The sequence below is a fragment of the Anopheles arabiensis genome, chromosome 2 (genome assembly GCF_016920715.1).
Source record: "Anopheles arabiensis isolate DONGOLA chromosome 2, AaraD3, whole genome shotgun sequence".
NCBI lineage: Eukaryota > Metazoa > Arthropoda > Insecta > Diptera > Culicidae > Anopheles > Anopheles arabiensis.
Window position 1 is genome coordinate 71,275,310 of NC_053517.1, and position 21,821 is coordinate 71,297,130.

Genomic DNA, 21,821 nt, shown 5'->3' on the forward strand with positions numbered 1-21,821 from the left:
ATTTATAGAGTCAATATTGATAGGGAGCTTTATGGGTATGGTAGCGCTGTATTTGTCCAACGCTCTTGTGTCCTCCCATACAGCCCCGCTCCCACACACGACGCGTTAGAAACGGTTGCCAACGGTTGATATGCTGTTGCTACGATGCACAAGTACTTGCAGCGAACCGGTAGTTCTTATTTTTATCCTTCTACGGTGTCGCACTACCCCCGTTCGTGCAACCCATTAGGCGGTGCTGATAATACACATACACACACACAATCGGATCACCATCGCCTCATTGCCCCGACCCTTCCCGACCAACCAGGGGGTGATTATGTCCGTCACGATTGATTTTGACATTTGACATGCGGTTGACAGTTGCCAATATCTGGTCGGAGGGGCACCGATACGATTGCACGTCGATTGCTTGCGGCTTAATCATGTTATTATTGCGTTCCTTCAGGTGCGTGATCTTGTCGTTGCGTGTAAGTGGCTTTCGGTGTACAAGTTTGCTCAGAATGCACCTTTTTTGTTGTTTCGCTGCCTACCTCCAGCACGCACGATCTCCTTCTTGAACTGAAGAGCACATGGAACAGACGAAAAAAACTCACACAATTGCACCGACTTGCAATTCGTTACATTTCTTAAGGTCTCGGCCGCAGTTGTTCGGTCTTCGGTTGGCCGTCCATAAGCGCAATGCAATGCACAGTAATTTCAAGCGTGCAATAATTTGTTACCAAGCTTTCGTCTACCGGTTGATGAGGCAGTTAAAATTGTATGTTTCACGCAGCGCAATTGTGTACCAATGTCATCAAATCTCACTCATCCTGTTTATTTTTTGTCGCCTCTCCTTTTCCAGAGCACCACACCGACAGTTCCGTCTGCGCCATCATCACCACCGACAGCGCCAGTCGCGATGGCCGTTACGACAGTGCCCCCCAGCGCCCGGAGTGCGTCACCCTGCTCGGCCACCTCCGGCCCACCGACGTCCGGGCCGGGTGGGGCCGCAGGCAGCGGGGGCAGCTCGGGTGGACGCTGTTGCGATACGGGGCGACCCATCTTTACCGATCCCATCTCCGGCCAGACCGTGTGCTCGTGTCAATACGATCTCATCAGCTACCAGCGGTTAGCGAGCGCCGGCATTGCCGGCCCGGGGGGTGTACCGCTCTCGATGTACAGTGCGCCCTACTCGCCGGAAACGATGGCCGCCTACTTCCCGGCCATCGGTGCCGATCAGGCTCCGTTCTATGCGAATCCAGCGGTAAGTTGTGTTTCAAATACTTTTTTTTTTACTGTTCAACGACAGTTCAATTACAAGTTCTGATAGTTCTGTTCAATCAATTGAGGATAGAAATAAAAGCCAAGCGTTGTTTAACATGTTGTACAATGACACCCATCTACAGCTATACAGCTCGTTTTGAAAGTGTAACATTCAAATGTTCAAAAATGGAAACAAAGCCCGAATCTGAAACTTTATTTGCATTGTATGAGAATCACGTCGTTACATCAGTTATATGAGGGGTGATATAACATTACAGTTTGTTCGTTAAATTATTTTCGGATGAAATGCAACAAAACTGGATACATTCTCTACCATTGTTAGTCGTTACATTTCCAATAGAAAAAATATAGTTTAAGCTACAAAATCATTCCCAAAAAGTCCCACAAAACCTATGTTATTGTTTCACAATTTTGCACTCGTTGGCATTTTTTCTCCCGTTTGGGAAATTTCATTTCACCCCAAAAGTTTCACACAATACAGAAGCATAGCAATGAAGCGATACGGAAAACGGTAGGAACAATCCACCGGAACAAAAACGAAACCCCCAAAAACCTCATGCAACGGGACATTTTGTACAATCTGTGACTTTACGCGGGTGATTTTTTATGATTTTAATCCTTTACTACCGTCCATTCACATACACACATCTATTTTTCGATAGGAAGAGAGCGAGAAACATAGAAAGCGGTACGGTGAATTCCGCTCAGACCATCCGCATTTTTTGCAGTGAAATATTATAACTCTGCCTGCATGGGCCGCAATAACAACAAAACATGCTCACATTTTTCACAACACACTCTCATGTTGTGAAGGTGGTGAAGACATGTTATAAAATCTAGTTTTTTGTATCACGGACAAAAAAACGCACACACACACACTTGGACACTAGTGCAGGGTACGGTGCGGTGGTTTCGGTACGATATCTGCCATGTTCGTATGGATGTCGGACATCCCCAACGGAGCGAGGAAAAAGAAACCCCTCACCGTCCGGGCACACTCGACACACTATCGAATCGCAGTCCGCTCGTGGTGCTTCCGTTGGCTATTCTGTGATTGTTCGCATCGTTTTGTAAGCATCTGTGTACCGTGTATGGGGTACTTTTTATGCTTTGGTGCGTGTTACTCTTCATACGTTGCCACAAAAGATAACCACCATGAACATGACCATAATGTGGACATACGGTGGGCAGATATGACGTTATTAACAACGACTGTGGTTAGCTAACGTTGTTAACGTAGAGATATTTGATCTGTTGGCCAATCATGGCATAGGTTTTACATTTCTCGCAACTTTTTTTTTGTAAATTTGTTGTATAAATATTTTCAAATTTTCCAGCAGTTAAAATTTTATAAGAAATACAACCCCTAGTTTAAACATTTGTTCACTGACTCCAATCCATTAAGGAGTGGCAAAGCGTGATACCGAAACAAAGATTAACATACATCAAACGTGCAGTTTCGTGTTTATCTCATAATCTCCCGACAACACGGGAAGCTTTCAAATCATCATCATATCTTACCGGGGCATGATGATGATTGAATCAATAAAAAAATTACCATCGATTAGCATAAATAATGTCTTAATTTAATCAAATGTTATGTTTATGCCTTTCAAATTTCCCGTTCTTGATTCCGGTTCAGGTATCCGGGCTATAGCCTACAGGGATTTAGCTTTTCTCTTCTGCTCTTCACCATGCGCTTTGGCAACACACCGAGTACGAAGTCCAGCTCTTCGAGTGTTGCTTTTGCTCGAAATATTCGAAAACCTTTCCAGGCTGCTCAGCTGCAGCACGGTACCGTCGAAAAATTTATGAATAATGCCCAATCAATTTTATGTCGCCGACCAATCTCCACACCAACGTACTGCGCGAACCTTCTTCCCGGGACAGTATAGCCGCGTAAGCTGACCCAATGTCGGAACGGAAAAAAATCTCCCTGTTTTTTTCCTCCCCAGCCTACCCTATTGTTGTTAAGCCCCACTTCCATTCACCCCTAACGAGCGTAAAGCGATTTTTTCTTGAATGGAACCATATTCAAGCTTAACGCATCGAAGCGAATGCGCGGAGAGCGCGAGAGAATACGTATTTACGGATAAACACAACCTCCAATGCCCAACCAACATGACAGCACATAACGCAGCGGGGTGGAACGAAATGATTCGAATTCGATTGTCCGGCAGCTTCGCACGTTGCTTTCGGTTGCGTTGCCGATGCTTTCGGTGGCTTCGCACGGCGGAGACTTCTCAGACGCAACCGTCGAGGGGAAGCTCTGGAATGTCCACACTTTGCTGCTCAATGCTCTGCGAAGAGATGTTTGTTTTGTTAGATCCGGGCAGCTTACATCGAACATGAATGAATATCGTCCGGAGCGCGGTGTGGAGCGATCGCGATCGGCTTGTTGTTAATGTTGTTGTTACGTACCGGCAACGAGCTCGGGGATGAATGGGTGAAGGGAAAAGTAAACTAAACAGTATCATAAATTTAAGGCTTGTTAATAAAATGCATGATAACTATAAATTTTTTGACGTTCTGTTTACATTTCATTCCCCGCCTTGCACCATCCCTGCGTTTGTCAGGTGAATGTGGCCATTCCTTCAACGCTTTCACGATACGAATGCTTCTAGGCTGAGAGGAAAATAAAGGAATGAAAAGAGTGTAGTTAAGCAGTTGATTTTGTAAAGGGGCAGCCTTTATGCGTCTGCCTGGAGCAGTGTCGTTCGATTAGGTGGTGGTATCGTTCCGTTCTTCTCGACCAACAATGCGTCATGGTCTATCTGCTCGCTTTATCCTCCACTTTGTGTTGGTTTGGCCTTCTTGGCAGCTCATTTTCTTATACGATCATTGAAAGGTGCTAATATATTTTCAAAATGCTCGTTGGAACACTAAAGCGAAAGCGATTGTTTTATGAAGTTGTCCTGAAATACTTAATGTCCCATGCCTTTTAATGTTTAAACTTTACAACAATTAGGCAAGGACAATTTTATGCAACTATTTGTGATCGATTTACTCACTTCAACATAAATCAGACAAATGGTTGTCAACTTAATATTTAAAACATATTCCCGCTGCCCAACACACATGCATAATAATTACGATTCCTGCTTTATGACTTCATTTCTTCTGCTCTGTATGCATCCACTCATCGAGGAGCGCTTTCAGCAACAACAAGAGGTACGATGAGTGACGATGTTTATATATTTTTATGAATCAATTATGCAATGACACACATGTTTTATGTCTTTTTTATGACCCTTCCTGACGGTCGACTGATCATTATCTTGTAAATGCTGTAGTGAAGTTGTTACCTTTGGTTTGGCTGAAAACTGAAGGAAAGTCAACACTTCAACCCGTTGCCTTTAACAGTGTGCACGAAAGAAGTAAAAGCTTAATGTTTTGACCGATCACCAATCACCTGTCATGAAAGTATTTCTGCCTATACGAAATGAACTTACCCACGATAGATAAACATCCTTCCAGGTGGACAGAATTAGGAGAGAGGGGAAAAGTATGAAGAAACCGCTTCCTAGCCTCCCTTGAGGGACGAAGTGATGTGATCCTTGCTATCTTTATTTCCATCTCAAGCTTCCTTGCGGGTGAATGTTTCATCCTAAGAGCTCGATGAAGTAATGATGAGTAAGAAATGTTACCAACAACAGCTCCCATTTCCTCATGCGTTGATACTGTATACCCCAGTATCCGCTCAACAGTGTCAAGCCCAGGGAATGACGGTAGGAGGAAAACAAAAACCGATCCTGAGCGAGGAAATAAAAATATGACAGTAATAAAAATAAAAATTACGTTTATGCACGTATAATTTATCTTAACCATCTCCTTGACAGCCTCTAGGGAAATACGACTAGAGCAGCACGGGCGAAATTGGGCGTAAACAGAAAAGGTTCAGCTTGTTTTTTTCTTCGCCCCACACATACACGCTACATCAGAAAAGGAAAGAATTTCTAAATCGAAGGTTTTTACTACAATCGCTCCGTCAAATCGAATCATGCTCTCGCATTTTCCCCCGAGAGGCAATTCACTTCACGAGTCAGTGTCTCTTGACTGACAATATCTAGCCCGTGCTATGGAGCTTAAACACTGTGTGCATGCATAATTCATGAAGAACTAACCGAAAGCACTTGGTGCGGAAGTGCAGAGCAGTGCGGAGGACAGAAAAAGCAGGATGCAGGAAAAGAATAATACATCGCACCAGAACACTGAAACACTGAAAGGTTTTATGTTTTGAAACAGAAAACTCAAATTATCAGTTTCCGCATGCATGTAACCATTCGGGTTTTTCCTTCCATATGTGTGTGTGAGTGTGTATATGAGTGTGTGTTTACTTTTCTCCTTCTTTCATTCGAGTCTCCCCAATTTTACCACCCTGAGACGTGGATGCAAACGAAAGATTGTTCGGTTTATGGTGCTCAAAGTGAGGAGCCTCAAAATGCACGGTAATATGCTTAGCGTTTACAACCTGTTTACGATGATGACGGTGGTCCGTGGTGCGTGGTGCTCGGTGTAGAGTTTTATGACTTCATTTGCCTGGTAACCCCTTCCACCCTTCCCATCTCATCCATCTGCTTGGCGCCTGTTATTAAGGGCTAGTGTGTAGTTTTTTGCTTCCACCCAGGAGCCTCCACGGTATTGCATTGTTCCGTTGGGGCTGTGATGCATCGGAACGGGAGAAGGGAGCAAGCGATAAAATCCCACCGCCCAAGGACATGGTCAAATGACAATTGTTTTATGCTTCAATTGCGTCCACTTCACTCTCCCGGATGTGTGTGAGTGTGTATGTAAGAAGCTTTCGTTGCGGATCGGGGTAACTACTACTATAGAGCAGTGGCGGAAAAAAACACAACCCCCAGAGCTGTATAACAATCAAACAAACATTTCGCGTTCGTCGTCTTGTGAGGTCTTTGGGCGCGATTGCTTAGGGTGGCTCCTAGGGGCATGCCAGGAAGAGGGAAGGGCAACGGAGCGCTGGAAAACGACGCGGTAGATCCACAGACTCCAGACGACGCTCTCGATCGGCTTAATCGTTGACCACCGGTGGTGGTTGTTTGTATTGTAAAGTACGCTAACATAATATGGCCTGTTCGAACACGGTTCGCCTCATACAATAACATAAACTGTTTGCAACGTGCAGCGTCAGCCACAATTGCTTCGCAGTACCGAGCGTGATCTGTTTCTATGGAGCGGCCGTACGATCATGCCCAAGATCTGTGGCCAATCGATCAAACATCTTACGGCGCTGCTGAAGCTGGAACCTCGGCTGCTACAGAAATTTTAGCAAAAATATGCCGCACTGGATTTATGGTAGCAGGCACCAGGGTTTGTTTAGCCTCCAAAGTCACGTACACCAAAAAGGGAATGGAGAGGAGGGGATCTTACAGTGCTAGTCGTTTGCAGTAATGTGAGTGTTTATGCTGCAAACTATCATAACCCTCCAGGGACGGGGAAAAGAAAGAGAGCAAAATATAAGGAATAATACAAATTCCGAACCTTTGCCTTCCCTTGTGAGGGCTATACTTTTTTCGTCTTGCCGACTTACTGTTTGTGTTTACTTTCTTATTTGTAAAATTATGAATGATTGCACTGTAGTCGTACCCTGCCTGGATTCGTTTATTTGCGCGAGGATGCTTTTCTAGTTGCACGCGTACCAATGCAAACACACAAGTCGTGATTGTTGGATAATGCGCACGTTGTAACATTGCTGTTCCTCGCGGTGGCCTCGCGATAGCCAGTCAAACTGCACGCAATGTGCGCTTGTGAAGGCACAGCAGTTCAGCGGTGTTGGTGGCCAAAAATAAAATACCATCCGGTCCGGTAAAATGGATGCATTCGCTGCCCAGTAAACCAGTCAGGCGAGGTTAAAAGAAGTACACGATTATGTACTACCGTAGTTGACCTAACGCAATGTCAAGGATTTGCATTTTCGGTCTGGGCCAGAAAAGGGGACTGTCACTGTCCAAAGGCCTATCTGTCTGTTGACTTGTATGTCTGGCTGCTTGTTTGTTGATTTGTTTAGTTGTTTGTTTGCCACCGGTTGGTTATCTTGTGCTTTGGCACGCTATGATAGCGTGAAACGTTTTAAAAATAATGTCACACTCTTCCCTCTTGCTACTAACTTCATTATAGAGATACTAAAGCAACGCTAAACGCAGTTATCTGCTTGTTCCAGTATACTTACGTCGCACGAGTGTAATTTAAATATTAAAATGTTTATTTTCTTATTTTAATGGTTGTCAGTTTGCTTTCGATTATACAGTGGACAGTGGTCAAAGAGGAGTTATAATGGAGGGTTATTTTCTTTTCAAAGGTTAAATCACGTTTTTAGGATTTAAGGATCTATTGCAACTACAATTATAGGATCAATTATTGTTCATTAGTGCATTATTGTTTAGCATCATTTGACATCCAAGCATGTTTAATTTGAACAACCTAAGCACTTTTTACCTTCCTGCTTTAATCTATAATGCCTAAGGTGGCAGAACGCGTCAGCGTGTTAGAGCGTGCCCGTGTGCGAGGTTACTGTAACACAAGGCTAATAATCCCGCCTGACCCCTACGAACGCGGCGGCGACAGCAGCACATATGCCGGCAAATGCGTTATTTAGTAATCACAATAAGAAACAGCTCGGTACACGCATTTGCAGCCAAAGACCACCGAGGGTTTAGAAGCAAAAGCGATGCCTACCGTGCATGCCCTAATCGCGAACGAAACTATAACACTCCCCTACCCTTCGCGCCCGCCTTATCGGGGCGTACAGGGCACGCAAATAGACGCGATCATCCATCGGGCGGGAGAAACCAGCGATACCGAACGAACGAATGACAACAGTATACATGGCATAACAAATACTGCCACTCGTTTGAATTATTGCCGTATTTTTTGTTATTGATCCCTCGCAGTAATTCGCAATCCGGACCCCACTATCACTACGCTACACGCCAATCGTGATCGTGTAGGAATTGTGCCGGTATGTGTGTGTCCCTTCGCTGCTCCAGCGAAGTTGCATGTTCGTAATTTGTTTTCAATAAAATTAATTACGTGTCAGATTCAGTGTAAACGTTACAGCAACCACTACAGCCGACTGGACCAACTGGTCTGACTGAATCAACGCTCTGGCGCATCCTACAGTGACGTCTGGTGGGTTTTGTGCGATAAGCGGCACGATCTCCTGGCGATGGGGAGCATTCGAAGGTGCTCGATGTTCCGGCGAAGTGTCAATCTATCATGTACGACCTCGCTGACCTGCCGAATGTCGGCATCTCACTATCAGTGTCGATCCACGAACACATATGTTTCGGTGTTGCTTCCCGCACTTTGGGGCGCCACGGAACCGCTGATGTGATGGAATGTACAGCTTCGAAGAGTGAAAATATAAAAAGCGTCCACGCTCCGGCCTGTCAAAATGCCTAGCCGAATAGGTTACACGCGCGCCCGCCGCATAAAAACACCAAGTGTGATTTTAATTGGCTGGCGTCATCCGTCCGTGCCGTGGCGCTTCTGTCTTTTGATAATGGCTGGCTCCACGAAAACCGGTGGCAAACATAAATAACAATAATTAGGGTGTCCTACTGAATCCGCAACCATTGCTCCACAATTAGTGATCCGTTGGTGGAGGTTACTTGGTTCCAGTTATCAAGGCGCCTCCGAAGTCGGTTGTCGGATCTGTAATCGTATGATACGAGAGAGCATCGTGCTCGTGATTTGCTCACTGTCAAGTATTTTTGCGCAGAAAACCATTAATCGTAGGAAAATGTAGAGCAGTGTTGCGTTTTATTCTATTTTTACATAATGCTAGTAAAGCCAGCTTGTCAGTTACAGCAAAAATTAATCGATTTTTCGTTCTTCATTCTTCACAACAGGCTGCAGGTATCGATCTGAAAGAAAACCTTGCCGCTGGTGGCGCTCCGTGGCCTTATCCTTCCGTCTACCATCCCTACGATGCGGCGTTCGGCTATCCCTTCAACTCGTAAGTATCCTCTGCCTAGCCAAATCCGCTCTATTATTACGCGAGTATATTATCTGGGTCGTCCTTGTGGGTGGACGAGTTTAAGCGACATGACATGCGTTCGAGTGTATGTGTGTGAACCTCATGAACAAAGGTGCAAAAACTTGACAGCTTGTTGGGTGGATAAACAGCCAACGCCAAGAATTAGTCTCTCGTTAATCTTTCACACCAAAGAACACGACCAAGAAACATGTGTTTTGCTATTCCTCCGAGCCACAACAACCTGCCTTGTCTTGTGGCTGCAAGAGCCGCTTTTTTCCTCTTTTCCTGGTCGTCAAAAGCAGTCTTGGTAAAGTTGATTAATTAGGTTAGGAATTACATATTCTACGCCGTTCAGGAGCGAACGGGGCACCCATCATTCCGGTGTCGTTTTCATCACCTTCAACTGCGTCGATGGTGCACACGCACACGCCATCAGTACGTGCGGTGTTTGCTTTCATGTGACAAACTTCTAAGCAATTGCTGCCGCCAAAACCCGTTGATGACAAATTTACGACGACTCCCGCCTCCCCCGCCGGTGAAGGAAGTGCACGTGTGTGATGTGAACAGAGTAACGTTATGTTTTCAGCTAGCTGCAGGCCAGATCCGAACCAACCAAATCCCTTTGATCAGCTAACACTCTGCGGTATCGGTGGACACTTTTATGAAGCGGACGTGCGATGCGGTCGGTGCTGTCTGTTTCGTACGTTTATTCTTTACGGAATCTCGAGAGCTTGCGAGTGTCGGTCGGCCTGACCGTGGCCGTTCGGGTTGCGGTAACGGAAAAGAAAACACCGCAATCATAGCGCAAACAGCTTGTCCACAGCGGAAGGACGGGCCAGCGGGTGCAAGCTTCGATAAATTAGTGATTGATTTTCTGAGCGCTACCGCCTTGACGCCCTTTGACTTAAGACGGACTTAAAACAAACACTTGTTCGGCAAACAAACTGTTTATCAGTCGCCACTGCGTCCCCTGTCCCGTTGCTCTCACGCACCTCTGGTCACTGGCAAGCGATGAGTGATTTACCGATTTTCCGCTCGTTTTGTGTTGTTGCTTCCGAAATCAAACAGACCGCCGCCCTTGCAAAGTTGACTTTGCGATTTGTCTTAATACACGAGTTGCTTTTTGAAGTGCGATTGCTACTGTATCGTAGCACGGTGCAACGTTAGGTGCTTTATGAAGATAGCGGTGCAATTTGCCACCGCTTATGGCTGAGTCCACGCAATGGCCACTGTTGAGCAGTGGCAGGCGGTAGTGAAAACACATTTGTTTAAAAATCACCCTCACAAAATGCTCGAGGAAATTGTACGGCTCTGTGTAATCCTCTGTTAGATTAACACATCAAGACAGTCATTAATTATAGCTTCAACCAACCCGATCAACAAACACCGAACGTAGAAGTACAACCAGCGCATCTTAATTATGCAGCAAATGTTTTCATTTAATTAAAACATTGCACACCAACCTCTCCCATGTAGCCAAATTTTGCCAGTGCAGCAATCTTCTTGCGTTCGTTGTTTCTTTTTGGGCAGCTAATGGTGCCTCTTTTGCCAAGCTCGGTGTTAATGTACTGTTCGTTTTGATACTTGAGTCGCTTCATTTCGTTATAATGCCCCTGCGTCACACAAGTTTCTGGTGCCCTCCGACAGAGGATCATACACATGTTTGCTAGTGCGACAATACCAATGACTTTCTTTTTGAGCGAATAATGGCCGAACTGAAGAGAAGAAAAAAAATACACTCCGTCATTTTTCCGACGGTAGCGGTGCATATGAATTATTGATGCGTTTATTACGCCAATTTATTATTCCGTTCCATGTCAATTCCTGGTAATATTGTATCGCTTTCGCAGTTGCGGTATTGACACCAGGGCACTGGTTGGCCACATGTCAGGCGTTAGTGCGCCGACTGGACTATTGTTTCGCACAGGCAACATATCACGGGCTGAGGAAAGGGTTTGTATGTTTAACAAACGTGGTGCGATGTGTGTTAGGTAAGGGAATGGAAACATTACACAGTGTAGAAAACAAAACTCCCGAAAGAGGCACGATGCAAAATGAGCTATCGTGAATCGTGTTTGATCCATAATAAGATTGGTAAATGAATGGATGGTTGTTATGTGGATGAAATCAAAATGAGCCAAAGCCCCGTGCCATGGCTGTGCCTGTTTTTTTTCTTTGCTTCATTGCTTCCAAATGTCTAACTGATTTTAATATAATTTTGACTCTTATGATGGCGAGTTTCATAATTGCATAATGCTTCACAGTAACTGTTCGACGGCTTCCGGCATATGAACAATTTCCCTCCGAAACACACAAACCAAAGTGAAACAATTGTCAGTGTGGTTGGACTTTTTACCCCGGATTGCCGCAAAACGTGTGGTTTTAAGATTGGCTCAAGATGGCCATCTGCACGATGCTACCGATTGGAGGTTTGCCTTCAGAGAAAAAAGTGACGCTTCGACGTTTAGACGTACTCTTCGACCAAGCCGCCGTAGCATCCATCGTGCCCGGTGTCTATCATCTAAATCCCTGATAAGATCCAGCATTTCCTACCATTCAACCTCCCTAACCTGATATGACTGATCGCATCAACCAAGCGGTGCCTGGCTGAACGCTCTTCAATTTTTCACGAAGCACGAAGAACCCGCCTGTCAAGCGGGTCACTTCCGATAAGGGTGTGAAATGAAGACAGTGCGGTCGGCTGTCGGCGAGCGGTTCAGCGGGATCAGATCCGCTTAAATCCATCCCATCGGTGTGGTCCGATGGCCATCTCGCTGAAAATGGGAAGACACAAAAAAAGGTGACGACCGCGAAGCCGTCCAAACCGGAAACGAACCTTACGACAGCGACACCTACCTTAGCTACGGGGTTGCCCCCTGCCCGAAAAAGGCACAACGCAACCCGATAGAGCAGGTTGCAGTTGGTTGGCTGGCTAGTGTTTTTCGTGTCACGATGCGCGCGCACGCCCGTCAACCGCTAATGAATTGAAACCCAAACTGGTGGGCTATTGCGGCCAGCGTTTTGCCGAGCAGAGAATAAATCAATCTAACCCAACTCGCGGGCTGCCTGAGCGCATGGTGCGGAGGTGAAGTGAAGAACCACACGGGAACAAAAGGGAGATTTATCTAGTCGAGAGATCTTTCCACGATGCTATCGCTTCGTAATGGAGAGGGGCTGAGCTCCTCGAAGGTGCGGAATAAGGGATGTTTCGTGTAAGTGTTTCTTTTTTGTAGAGTCGATTTTTGAGATGCCCCTTTTACACGGAACATGGTGACTAATTCTTCACCTTGTCAATGAGCGTAGTGGAAATTGAAAAATAATACACAACAGTGAAAACATTCAAAACATGTCCACGTTTGTGTACGAAAGATCAAATCACTTAATGGATCTTAATTCCGTGAGCTCCAACATTTGGAAATGTGTTTCAAATCCATATCTACCTGAAAGTATTTATCATAAATTTACTTCCAGTATAAATGTTTCTGTCTTTTAGCTATATCATCGACAGTCTGCTTTTTGCTGAAATACAGTCAGCTGGTACAGTGCTGTTGCAGCTGCTGCTCAGACCACCTCACTTCGGTTGCAGTTCATTAAGAATTTAAGCAACTCCTTTCTTCCATTCTACCGTTCGATTGGATTACATCATTCATTGATTATCCGTAAACGAGCTTGCTTTTTAATTTACATCTCATGTATTATCCGGTAACCGTGAAGTAACGAAACAGGCATGTTGCCCAAAACAAAAATCGGTATCCTGCAAAAAACAAGATCAGCCACATATAAAATCGGCAACGATGCCAATGACGTACCAGAAGGATTCCGATTCGTCATGCAGTTCTTCGTTTCTTTTTAATCAGGATTACATGACGGACTGGAGACACATTTCCAGATTCTCATCGCATACGGCAAACGTACAACCCTATTGAACTGAACCAGCATCATTATGAATGCATTCTCACTCGATAATCCATGCCCCAAACACAGGGTGAGATTGCGAGGAATGGATTTTGCACGTATGCATGTGTTTATTTATATTGTATATATCCCTTTATTTAAAGCATATCTGTTTGTTACGGCACACTGCTGAAAGTAATAACACATTTACATGGAACATTACATGGCCTTGTGAGCTGAAAACGGTCTTCGAAATTACCATCGAAACGGAAGGAAATGATTGAACAAAAAATGAATAAAATCACACCCCAATTTTAATTCGACAATTTCCTTTGCATCATTTCATCCTACCGCTCATTGTTTTTGATTGTGCTTCACTCGAGCATCTGTCATTTTTTGCAACGCTACCAAAAATGCCATTTTCTTGTTTAATGAATTTTTTAGCTCTATTTCATGGAGCCACATTTGGACGATCGAAACTCGCAATCGACGTGTCGAATGATTTGTAAAGGAACCATTTTCGATACTTGCGTTTAATTTTCAGTCCAAAATTCGATCCTGTTTTTTGTGTAGATTCCTATTCAAATACAAATCTTCATACTACTACAAAAATTGAACCCGTAGTATGGGTCGTCCATTTCACGTATCGTTCTTCGTTCTTCGCACTTCGTATGGCGAATAATTGCTATACGCCATTATTTTCCATCAAAAGTCAATCAAGCGTTTGGCGTGTACGAGATTTACTGTTGACGCAATCCCAGAATCTCTCAACCATTTCCGTTCATTTGTCACCATTCGGCAAGTGCTTTAGTTTATTTATTTATATACTTTTTTGTTTAGAAGCAGGACAATAGGCTTCCGCAGGAAACGATTTGGAAACTGATGACTCATGCCACCGAGTCAGACGAAGAAGAATTATCGTCCGTTGACCATTAGTGCACGGTTTCCAAGCGTTAGATAAGCGCATCCGAATGGGTTAAGCGTATAGGTGCAAAATGATAAATTCATACACAGCTAGGCCACCGTCTGGTGACGGATTTCCAACCTCCATCCAAATCGAACGGTAGAGAATGATTGACTTGCAGTGCATGCTGTCGATTTGCGTCCATTAAGCCACAGCCACAGTGCAGTGGTGCCAAATGGGCAGCCCTCGCGGTGGTTGCGAGATGTACGGATTTTTTTTCTATCTTTTTCTCGCTTTGTCTTTGTGCCGGAACGCAGCGGCAAGATAACGCTTCTTCACATCGATCAGTGAAGCCACATGCAGCACAACCGGCGACGACCGATAAATCATGCAATCACTACCAACCGGACACTCCAAACGGCTGAATTGGCGTAATTTATCTCTTTTATCAGTAGTAGCGTTTGAATATTTATTCCGCCGCCCATTTGCGTACCCACGTGCCCTACCGCCGCCCCACTGTAACCCGGTCGCGAGTGCACCGGGCAGAAGTGCAATCCACGACCACACGGCAATCAACCATTGCCCTGTTAGTGCAGCTGGAGGTTACACAGCGCGGGCAGGCAAAATTTACAACGATATAAATTGTCAACACCTTGCACAGTTCAGTGATCGTTCATCGCGATCGCACCGTTGCAATCGGGACGATGAATTTCCTTCGAAAGCTTCAAACCGCCCCATCATCCCGCCGGTCGTCAGATGGGGGCAGATGGGCAAATGCACCACTGGCCATGATGGTTGGCATTCGCTGACGGTGCCATAAAATCGGCATGTTCATTATCCTGTACCGAACGTGAAATGCAAATGCGTTGCGTTCCCGGCGATGCCCCAGACGACGACGACGGCCACACGATGTCACCGCCGTCGAGTCACTATTAATTTGTACACTTTATTAAGTAATATGTATTAATTTAAAAGGAAAGGCCTACATATTGGTCGTCCCCGCGCCATCTTTCGGACCGGGCTCCTCCAGCGCCCACCGTCCTCCGTCCGGGTTGACAAAGTGTCCGGGGGACAGTGTTTAGTTCACCTCGACGCACGAGAAGACCCACGTTCGTCCCGGCTTCGCTCGTGTCGCCCAAAGTCAAGCGGTTTAATTGGCAAAAATGTGACTAGATGCAAATTGCTCCACTGCCTGTTGCAAGTATGTGTGTGCAAGGACACGGACTGAAAGCTAAATTATGAGGAACGATCTGTTTGATGGGCGGCCTGTTGTGTCGTTGTTTGAGAGCAATAAGCGCGAAACCGACATGGCTGAATACTAATTTGCGGATATCGCTTCACATTAATCAATTACTTTATTGAATTTGAAACACTGAACGACGCCGACGCTGAAGATTGATTGGGGTTTTTTTTGTTTATTTTGTGGTGCACTCTAATCTCGAGGTCAGCCCATTTTGTGGGCACATTTTACACGATCACGACTAGCTGTTATGATTTTAGATAATTAATACACCACATCACGGGTGATTGCTGCTTAAAAAATACCCCTCTCAAAAAAACCGACAACCAACGAGCCCAAGTTTTAGTGTGCCTTGTTTTGTTTAACTTTGTAGCATTTAACCCCCAACGGTTGATTGAGCTTCCGCTGATCATCAAACTATCGCGGCTCGTACGTAAAGGCGAGTTTTATGGCACCGGCCGTAAGAATTTCGTTGGAGGCCCCCGACATCCCCATTAATACATTATCGTACCAATCGACGTCCTCATCAGCTTCATGATACGGTCATTTGCTGGTAGAACGAAAAGGGTTTTCATTTACTGCACGGTCGTAAAATGGAAGTCGGATGAAAACCGCGCCTCAACCAAACACGCACAATCAGCGATCATCAAATGGAAATGACTCGGGATCTCGGACGCTTCGGCAGCCTCGTAAAGCGTTAACTAGCATCTAAAAGGGTGATGGTTAACCATGGTACGCCGTTGCGTTATGTTGATGAATTAATATTTCCCTTGCGTTGGAACTAATCTTTAACAATTATTGAAAATCATTTGCCTACTTATGGATGTATTTTTAAATGTTCTGATGGGGTCTTAACAGCCGTCCAGGAAGCTAACGCAATGCTTAAACATCCATTGTTACTGGTCAGAAAACACATAAGGTACGCACTCGATCTTTATGGATGCAATCGATCCTCACAGCATTACGTTACTTTGGCGATACCTCAGACGAACCTCAAAATGTCAATTCCATTCGTTTCACCAGTGAGCGTTTGGATTGATAATGAGTCGTTCACGCATCGGCACAGAATTCGACGCATACGATTACCCTGCAGGCATATAGCAATACTAATTATTCAAGTGTGTCGCTACAAGCTGTTTCCCGTTTAAAAAAAATTAAACACAGGCACACACACAGCTAGCAGCAAACAACAAAACAGAAAGCAAAGGCATCCCTTCCATTCAAGGCCGCCTAGCATTCCGATGCGTTCAATTCCATCGATGGTTTCATCGACTTTGGCCAAATACGACAACGACTTGCGGTAATGTATTACTAATAATTCAATTGATTAACAATTAACTTACCGACGGACGGCTCCTCCGTCCGTGTTCGTGTCGCTCATTGTACAGAGCAACAGAAACACGGCGCAAAAGAAACCCTACAGCCCCGGCAAGCCCTCTGCGTAACAAAACAGGCTGCACGCAACGCGCGCTTCGACTGACAAGTTTATGACGACGATTGTCATCTGTTTGAGTGGTGATTTTCGAACGAGTTGCGGCAGATTTTTCAATTCGATTTCGGTTTGCTTTTTAAACTCCGTTTTTACTCACGATCTCTTCCCGCGAAAAAAAACACTCGCACACACACAGGCCAAACGGTCACGCCGAGTTTTTAGCGGAATCGGTAAGATCGGTGAGTGAATATTAATGAACATGATTGGGATGTGTCTGTCTGTGTGTGTGTGTATTTGATTGAAAATTGATGCACATCAAGAAAGGATGGGGAAACCGGGTACATCCAGGGCAGGCGTAAAAGAAGCATTCAATCATTAGATGTCGCGAGCGGAACAATCCGTCGTTCCCTTTACGCGACTGACTGGTGTCCAAGTTTGAGTGACATTTGTTTGCCGCTTAAACGATTCCTTATCGTGTTTTCTACGCGGTGAAGAATTCACCATAGAATTATTCAAAACCCCATCGCGTATCGTAAGCTAGCTTTGGTCTGTGCGCTACCTGTTCCATCGCAAGCAAGCGCTCATCAAAGCTCATAACAGCACCTATTATGAGTGTCATAAAATGCCTCCAGGGAGTCCATACTAAGTGGTAGAAGACGCGCGCTAGAGAAAGTTTACATACAATTTAAGCCACCAACAATCGGCAATGGCATTTTTTGATACTTCGTTCTTTTTCGTTTTCTCAACCTATGAAACATATCATATTCGTCTGCTGTTGCTCGTTCTAAATTCCGTTTGTGGGTCATGCTGCTTAGGTGTGACCAGACAAGCGCTAGCAAACGTGCCTTATTATTGATTTACGAAGCACCGTGCACAGAATTGAGTTGATTTCCAATCATGCTCACCAGTAATACACAATAAAAAAAATGGGTGCTTCGTATCGAAAACGGGAAATAACAGCGATCCTCACGGAGAACAATCCTCGGGAGGGCACAACACATTCCACCAGTCGTGAGTAAAACGAATCATCCGAACTGAATATCAAAAAACCGAAAGACGTACATGGAAATGAATGAACCCCGAACAACACGTAGACTCCGGGGCAAGGAGAAGTTTGAAGTCGAAGGCCGTGATTGAGACCGAACCGTGGACATAAAATAATACAAATTATCGAGCGTGACAGGAAGATGACCATTTATAATGTTTTAATAAATATGTTCCACCGCGCAGAACAATGTCGCACGGTCCAAAACCGATGCCTAACGCAATCGAAATCGATCGTTCGCCCGTCCACCCTATTCGTCCGGCACCGATCGCGTAAAAGCATATTCGCCACGTTTGCATTCGGTCCGTGGGCTCGCAGCAAAGAGTGTATATATATATATGGGCACGTTCACTTTGGCCACCCTCGGGGAAGGAAGCGATGTATCAAAAACGGCAGTGACACGAGCGCAGGATGTCGTACAATTGTGTTTTGAGTGATTTTTTTGTTTGTTTTTGCATGGTTGCAGCGACACCTCCAGGAAGCTGTGGGTCGGGAAGTTGCGGGAAGTTGCATATTGTTCGGTTAATTTTGCTCAAATTTACTCATCTACTTTGAAGGCAGCTTTCCAAAAAAACGCATACAAACATCTCTTTCGTGCTCCCAATTTGCTCGTTAAACTCTTGTAATTCCCTGCCCGACCGCAGTGTCAAAAGACTTCATTATAATGTCACACCATCAATGCGGAATGCGCTGGGAAATTTATGCCTAACGCTTCTTGCGACTCCCGATTCAAAGTGTGCAATTTAAATTCATCGCTCGCAAGACAATAATCGCACACTCTCACTCTCGTTCACCAGCTTGTGTGTGTGTATGCGTGTGACTGTCTAGTACAGCAATAGACACCATTGCTATTAATTTCGTTACGCTCTTTAAGCGACACGCCGGTTGCTAAACATCTTCACTACACATTCCATGATGTCTTGTTTTGCGAGTAGCAGTACCCTTCCCGGGAAGTACTACTGCAGCTTAATGGGTTGAGGTTTTTACGACGCAATCCGCCGTACGTCACGGGCATTAGCAGCCGATGTTACGCTCCATTTCACTGCCACAAACATGTGACCTGGCCGGGTGGAATGGAGGGCTATTTTTCATCCCCATTTGGAGCGAACGGAATCTCTCGCAGCACTCAACATAGCATGTTGTTGGAGTCGGAGACGCTGCTAAACTATCAAGCCTCGTATGCAAATGTTTGCTAAGCTCAGTTTGCAGGAAGGAAAGCATGCCCGCGCAATAATTACCATTAATTATATTTTTATTAAATGAAAAGAGAGCTCCTCTTCAGGCAAGAAAAGCGATAAGAGCAGCCTTGGGGCATGGGTTCAACTACCCGGCACATGCAAATTTTCGCCAATCTCACACAAAGAGTTGGCATGTTAGTGAGACGATTAAGCGAATAAGAGAACTCATTGTACGAAGGTGGGGAGGATCAATCTGAAGTCATCGGGGCAGGCTTGATCGTGACATCGTACAACGGCACGGCACGCATGAATGGGGCGTAAAACAACACAAAAAGACAAACCCAACTTTCGTCTTTCGTATCCAGCCCCATCCAGTTCAACAAACGTTGCTTTGTTTGCCAGCAGTATATTCTTTTCCTGTGTCTGATTTCTGAACATCAGCACCATGTCGGGCGGAGTACATATTTCATGGCTCACTAACTGCACTGCCAGTGCTGTGGAGGAAAACGCGCGCACAGCCTCAGTAACCGGCCATCCCAAACCATCGGCGAACCAACTGCATGATTCTGATAATTGCTTAAATGTTCTCCTCAATGTCGAGAATCAAATCAAGCTTGTGGTTTGCGCGTATACAGCGTATGGCGCTTTCGCTTTGCGCAAGTGAATTCTTTGCGGCTCGCCCCAATATGGAGGAAGCCATAAGTAATGGCGAGTCGGCGCTGCTTGTAAAACATGGCGTCAACCGCAGGGTAAGCTGGCAAAGCCCCTCGGAGCCGTAGATGAAACTGATACGATGACGTCGGACTGCAATCGCCAATCAGCAACTTGGCCGTTTATTTTATTCACTTTCTGCCAATTTTCGTTTGTTAATCGATGCCTCCCTCCAATGCGGTTAGGCGTCTTAATGAACAGTCCAACGTGAGGTGGATGTCCGGTACCAACATTAGCCAAGACGTTGGTTGTTCGTGTAAAGCGCCGTGTTTTTTTTTTATTTTGTCTGTACATGGCCCTCACATGAGGAAGACATCGATTTACAAAACATGCTGTTTGCTTTTCGGTCGTACTACGGTACAGGCGAAACGAAGCAGAAGGATATTGTAACCACAGCGCACTGGTGCCGTCCATCGGTGAGGGTAGGAAAGCAGACGAAATCACTCACGTTCATCCGTCCAGCTTTCCATCAAGGGAAAGGACTTTGCCGTTTGCTAGTTGCTTAAAATGAGAAAATGGAAAATCGATAAAAGTTGTCTGATAACCGCGCGTACTCGCCGTATTAAACATGGGTCCTTCCACCGAGCACCAGTCCCAGCAGCGAATCAAAGCCAAAAACAAAACGCATCGAGAAATCAAAACAACATCACACGAACTTAAAGAAACAAACGCTTGTTAAGCCAAAAGATAACACGGTGTTTTGCTTCGACGCGGAACCGCAATATTCCACCATGTCAGACGTCCGCGCATCTTGGCGTTTTGCCATATCCTGGCGATTCTTGCGAGGGGGGAAAAAACGAAGATGTAACAAAAACTCCACCAGAAGGGAAGGCCATGTTGCATTGGTTTTGGACCGAACGAACAGATCGGCGAAAATCATCATGTTTAAATGCTCGTTGCACAATATGCGAACAACCCACGCCCGCTGTCTGTACTCCAAACGCTGCCCAGCTATGGTACATGAGCCGGCCGGGATGTCGGGACGTTTACCCACAGTTCAGACACATACGAGCAAAACACCCATACAGACAAACACACGCAGACGTTCTCAGCCATGGCGGTTCTGATGACTATTCATGGCGATTTTAATTGCAACTCGCTCACTCCGTACAGCTTATGGATGGATTTTCGGCAGGTTTTTCGTGCGCAAATGGCAAAACGCCACCAGTAGTGTGTCTCTGTCGTTAGCGTTCAGCGCTGTGATGTCTTTTTATTGCACACCCTTTTTGGGGGGGGGGTGGTAGACATCTTTTGAAGCACCCCGGAAACAGTGAGAAGCATTTTTTTTTTTTGGGACAAAAGTTTTTGTTTGTGGTCTGGAGGGGAACAGCAAATGATCGTACGGTGAAAAGTATGTGCTGCAACGGGACCGTCCCAACGAACCTTCTAACGCAAACAAAACCACAGCTTTATGGTTTTTCGTTTGGGTGGTGCAAGGATCGAATTATGGACACCGGCTGCTTCAAAGTACTATGTGGTTTTCAAATGACCGATACGGCATACTCTTTCATCCATCTAAGTGATTCGCTATCGCCCGTGGAGTGAGTTACCTAGTGTCAGTGAACTCCAGGGATGAGAAGCTATTAAAGTTATTATTTACCACAGACGGACGGTCACAAGGACGCTGTGGTGATGCGAAAGTCTGCTTCACAGGGATAAAAGTTAAGCAGTGATTTTGGTAGATTGTGGGTTCGGAACGATTTGTTAGGGCGTTACTTACGACCCATTAATGTCATGTATTTGAAATAATCTCTTTACAATTGAATTAAGCTCGTGCTGAAAAAAAACCCTTGTGGCTAATCAAAACCCTTTCCGTATTATTTCATTTATTTCACCCACTAGGTACGGCATGGATCTAAATGGAGCACGGCGAAAAAATGCTACACGGGAAACGACGAGCACGCTGAAAGCTTGGCTGAACGAGCACAAAAAGAACCCCTACCCGACCAAAGGCGAGAAGATCATGCTGGCGATCATCACCAAGATGACGCTCACGCAGGTATCCACCTGGTTCGCCAATGCCCGGAGGCGATTGAAAAAGGAAAACAAGATGACCTGGGAACCGCGCAACCGCGTCGAGGACGATGATGTCAATCTGGATGATGACGACGACGACAACAAGAGCTTAAAAGACGATAAGGAAATACTAGGTGAGTGA

General features: G+C 45.3%; 1 protein-coding gene across 1 annotated transcript in view; it reads left to right on the forward strand.

Annotated features, from left to right (window-relative positions):
- LOC120895150 (homeobox protein araucan) overlaps positions 1-21,821 on the forward strand; it is a 61,191-nt gene that overhangs the window by 35,955 nt on the left and 3,415 nt on the right. Inside the window, exons 2-4 of the mRNA XM_040298239.1 lie at positions 842-1,243; positions 9,132-9,238; positions 21,506-21,813. Coding sequence (XP_040154173.1) covers positions 842-1,243; positions 9,132-9,238; positions 21,506-21,813 — 817 coding nt within the window. The remainder of the gene's footprint in view (positions 1-841; positions 1,244-9,131; positions 9,239-21,505; positions 21,814-21,821) is intronic.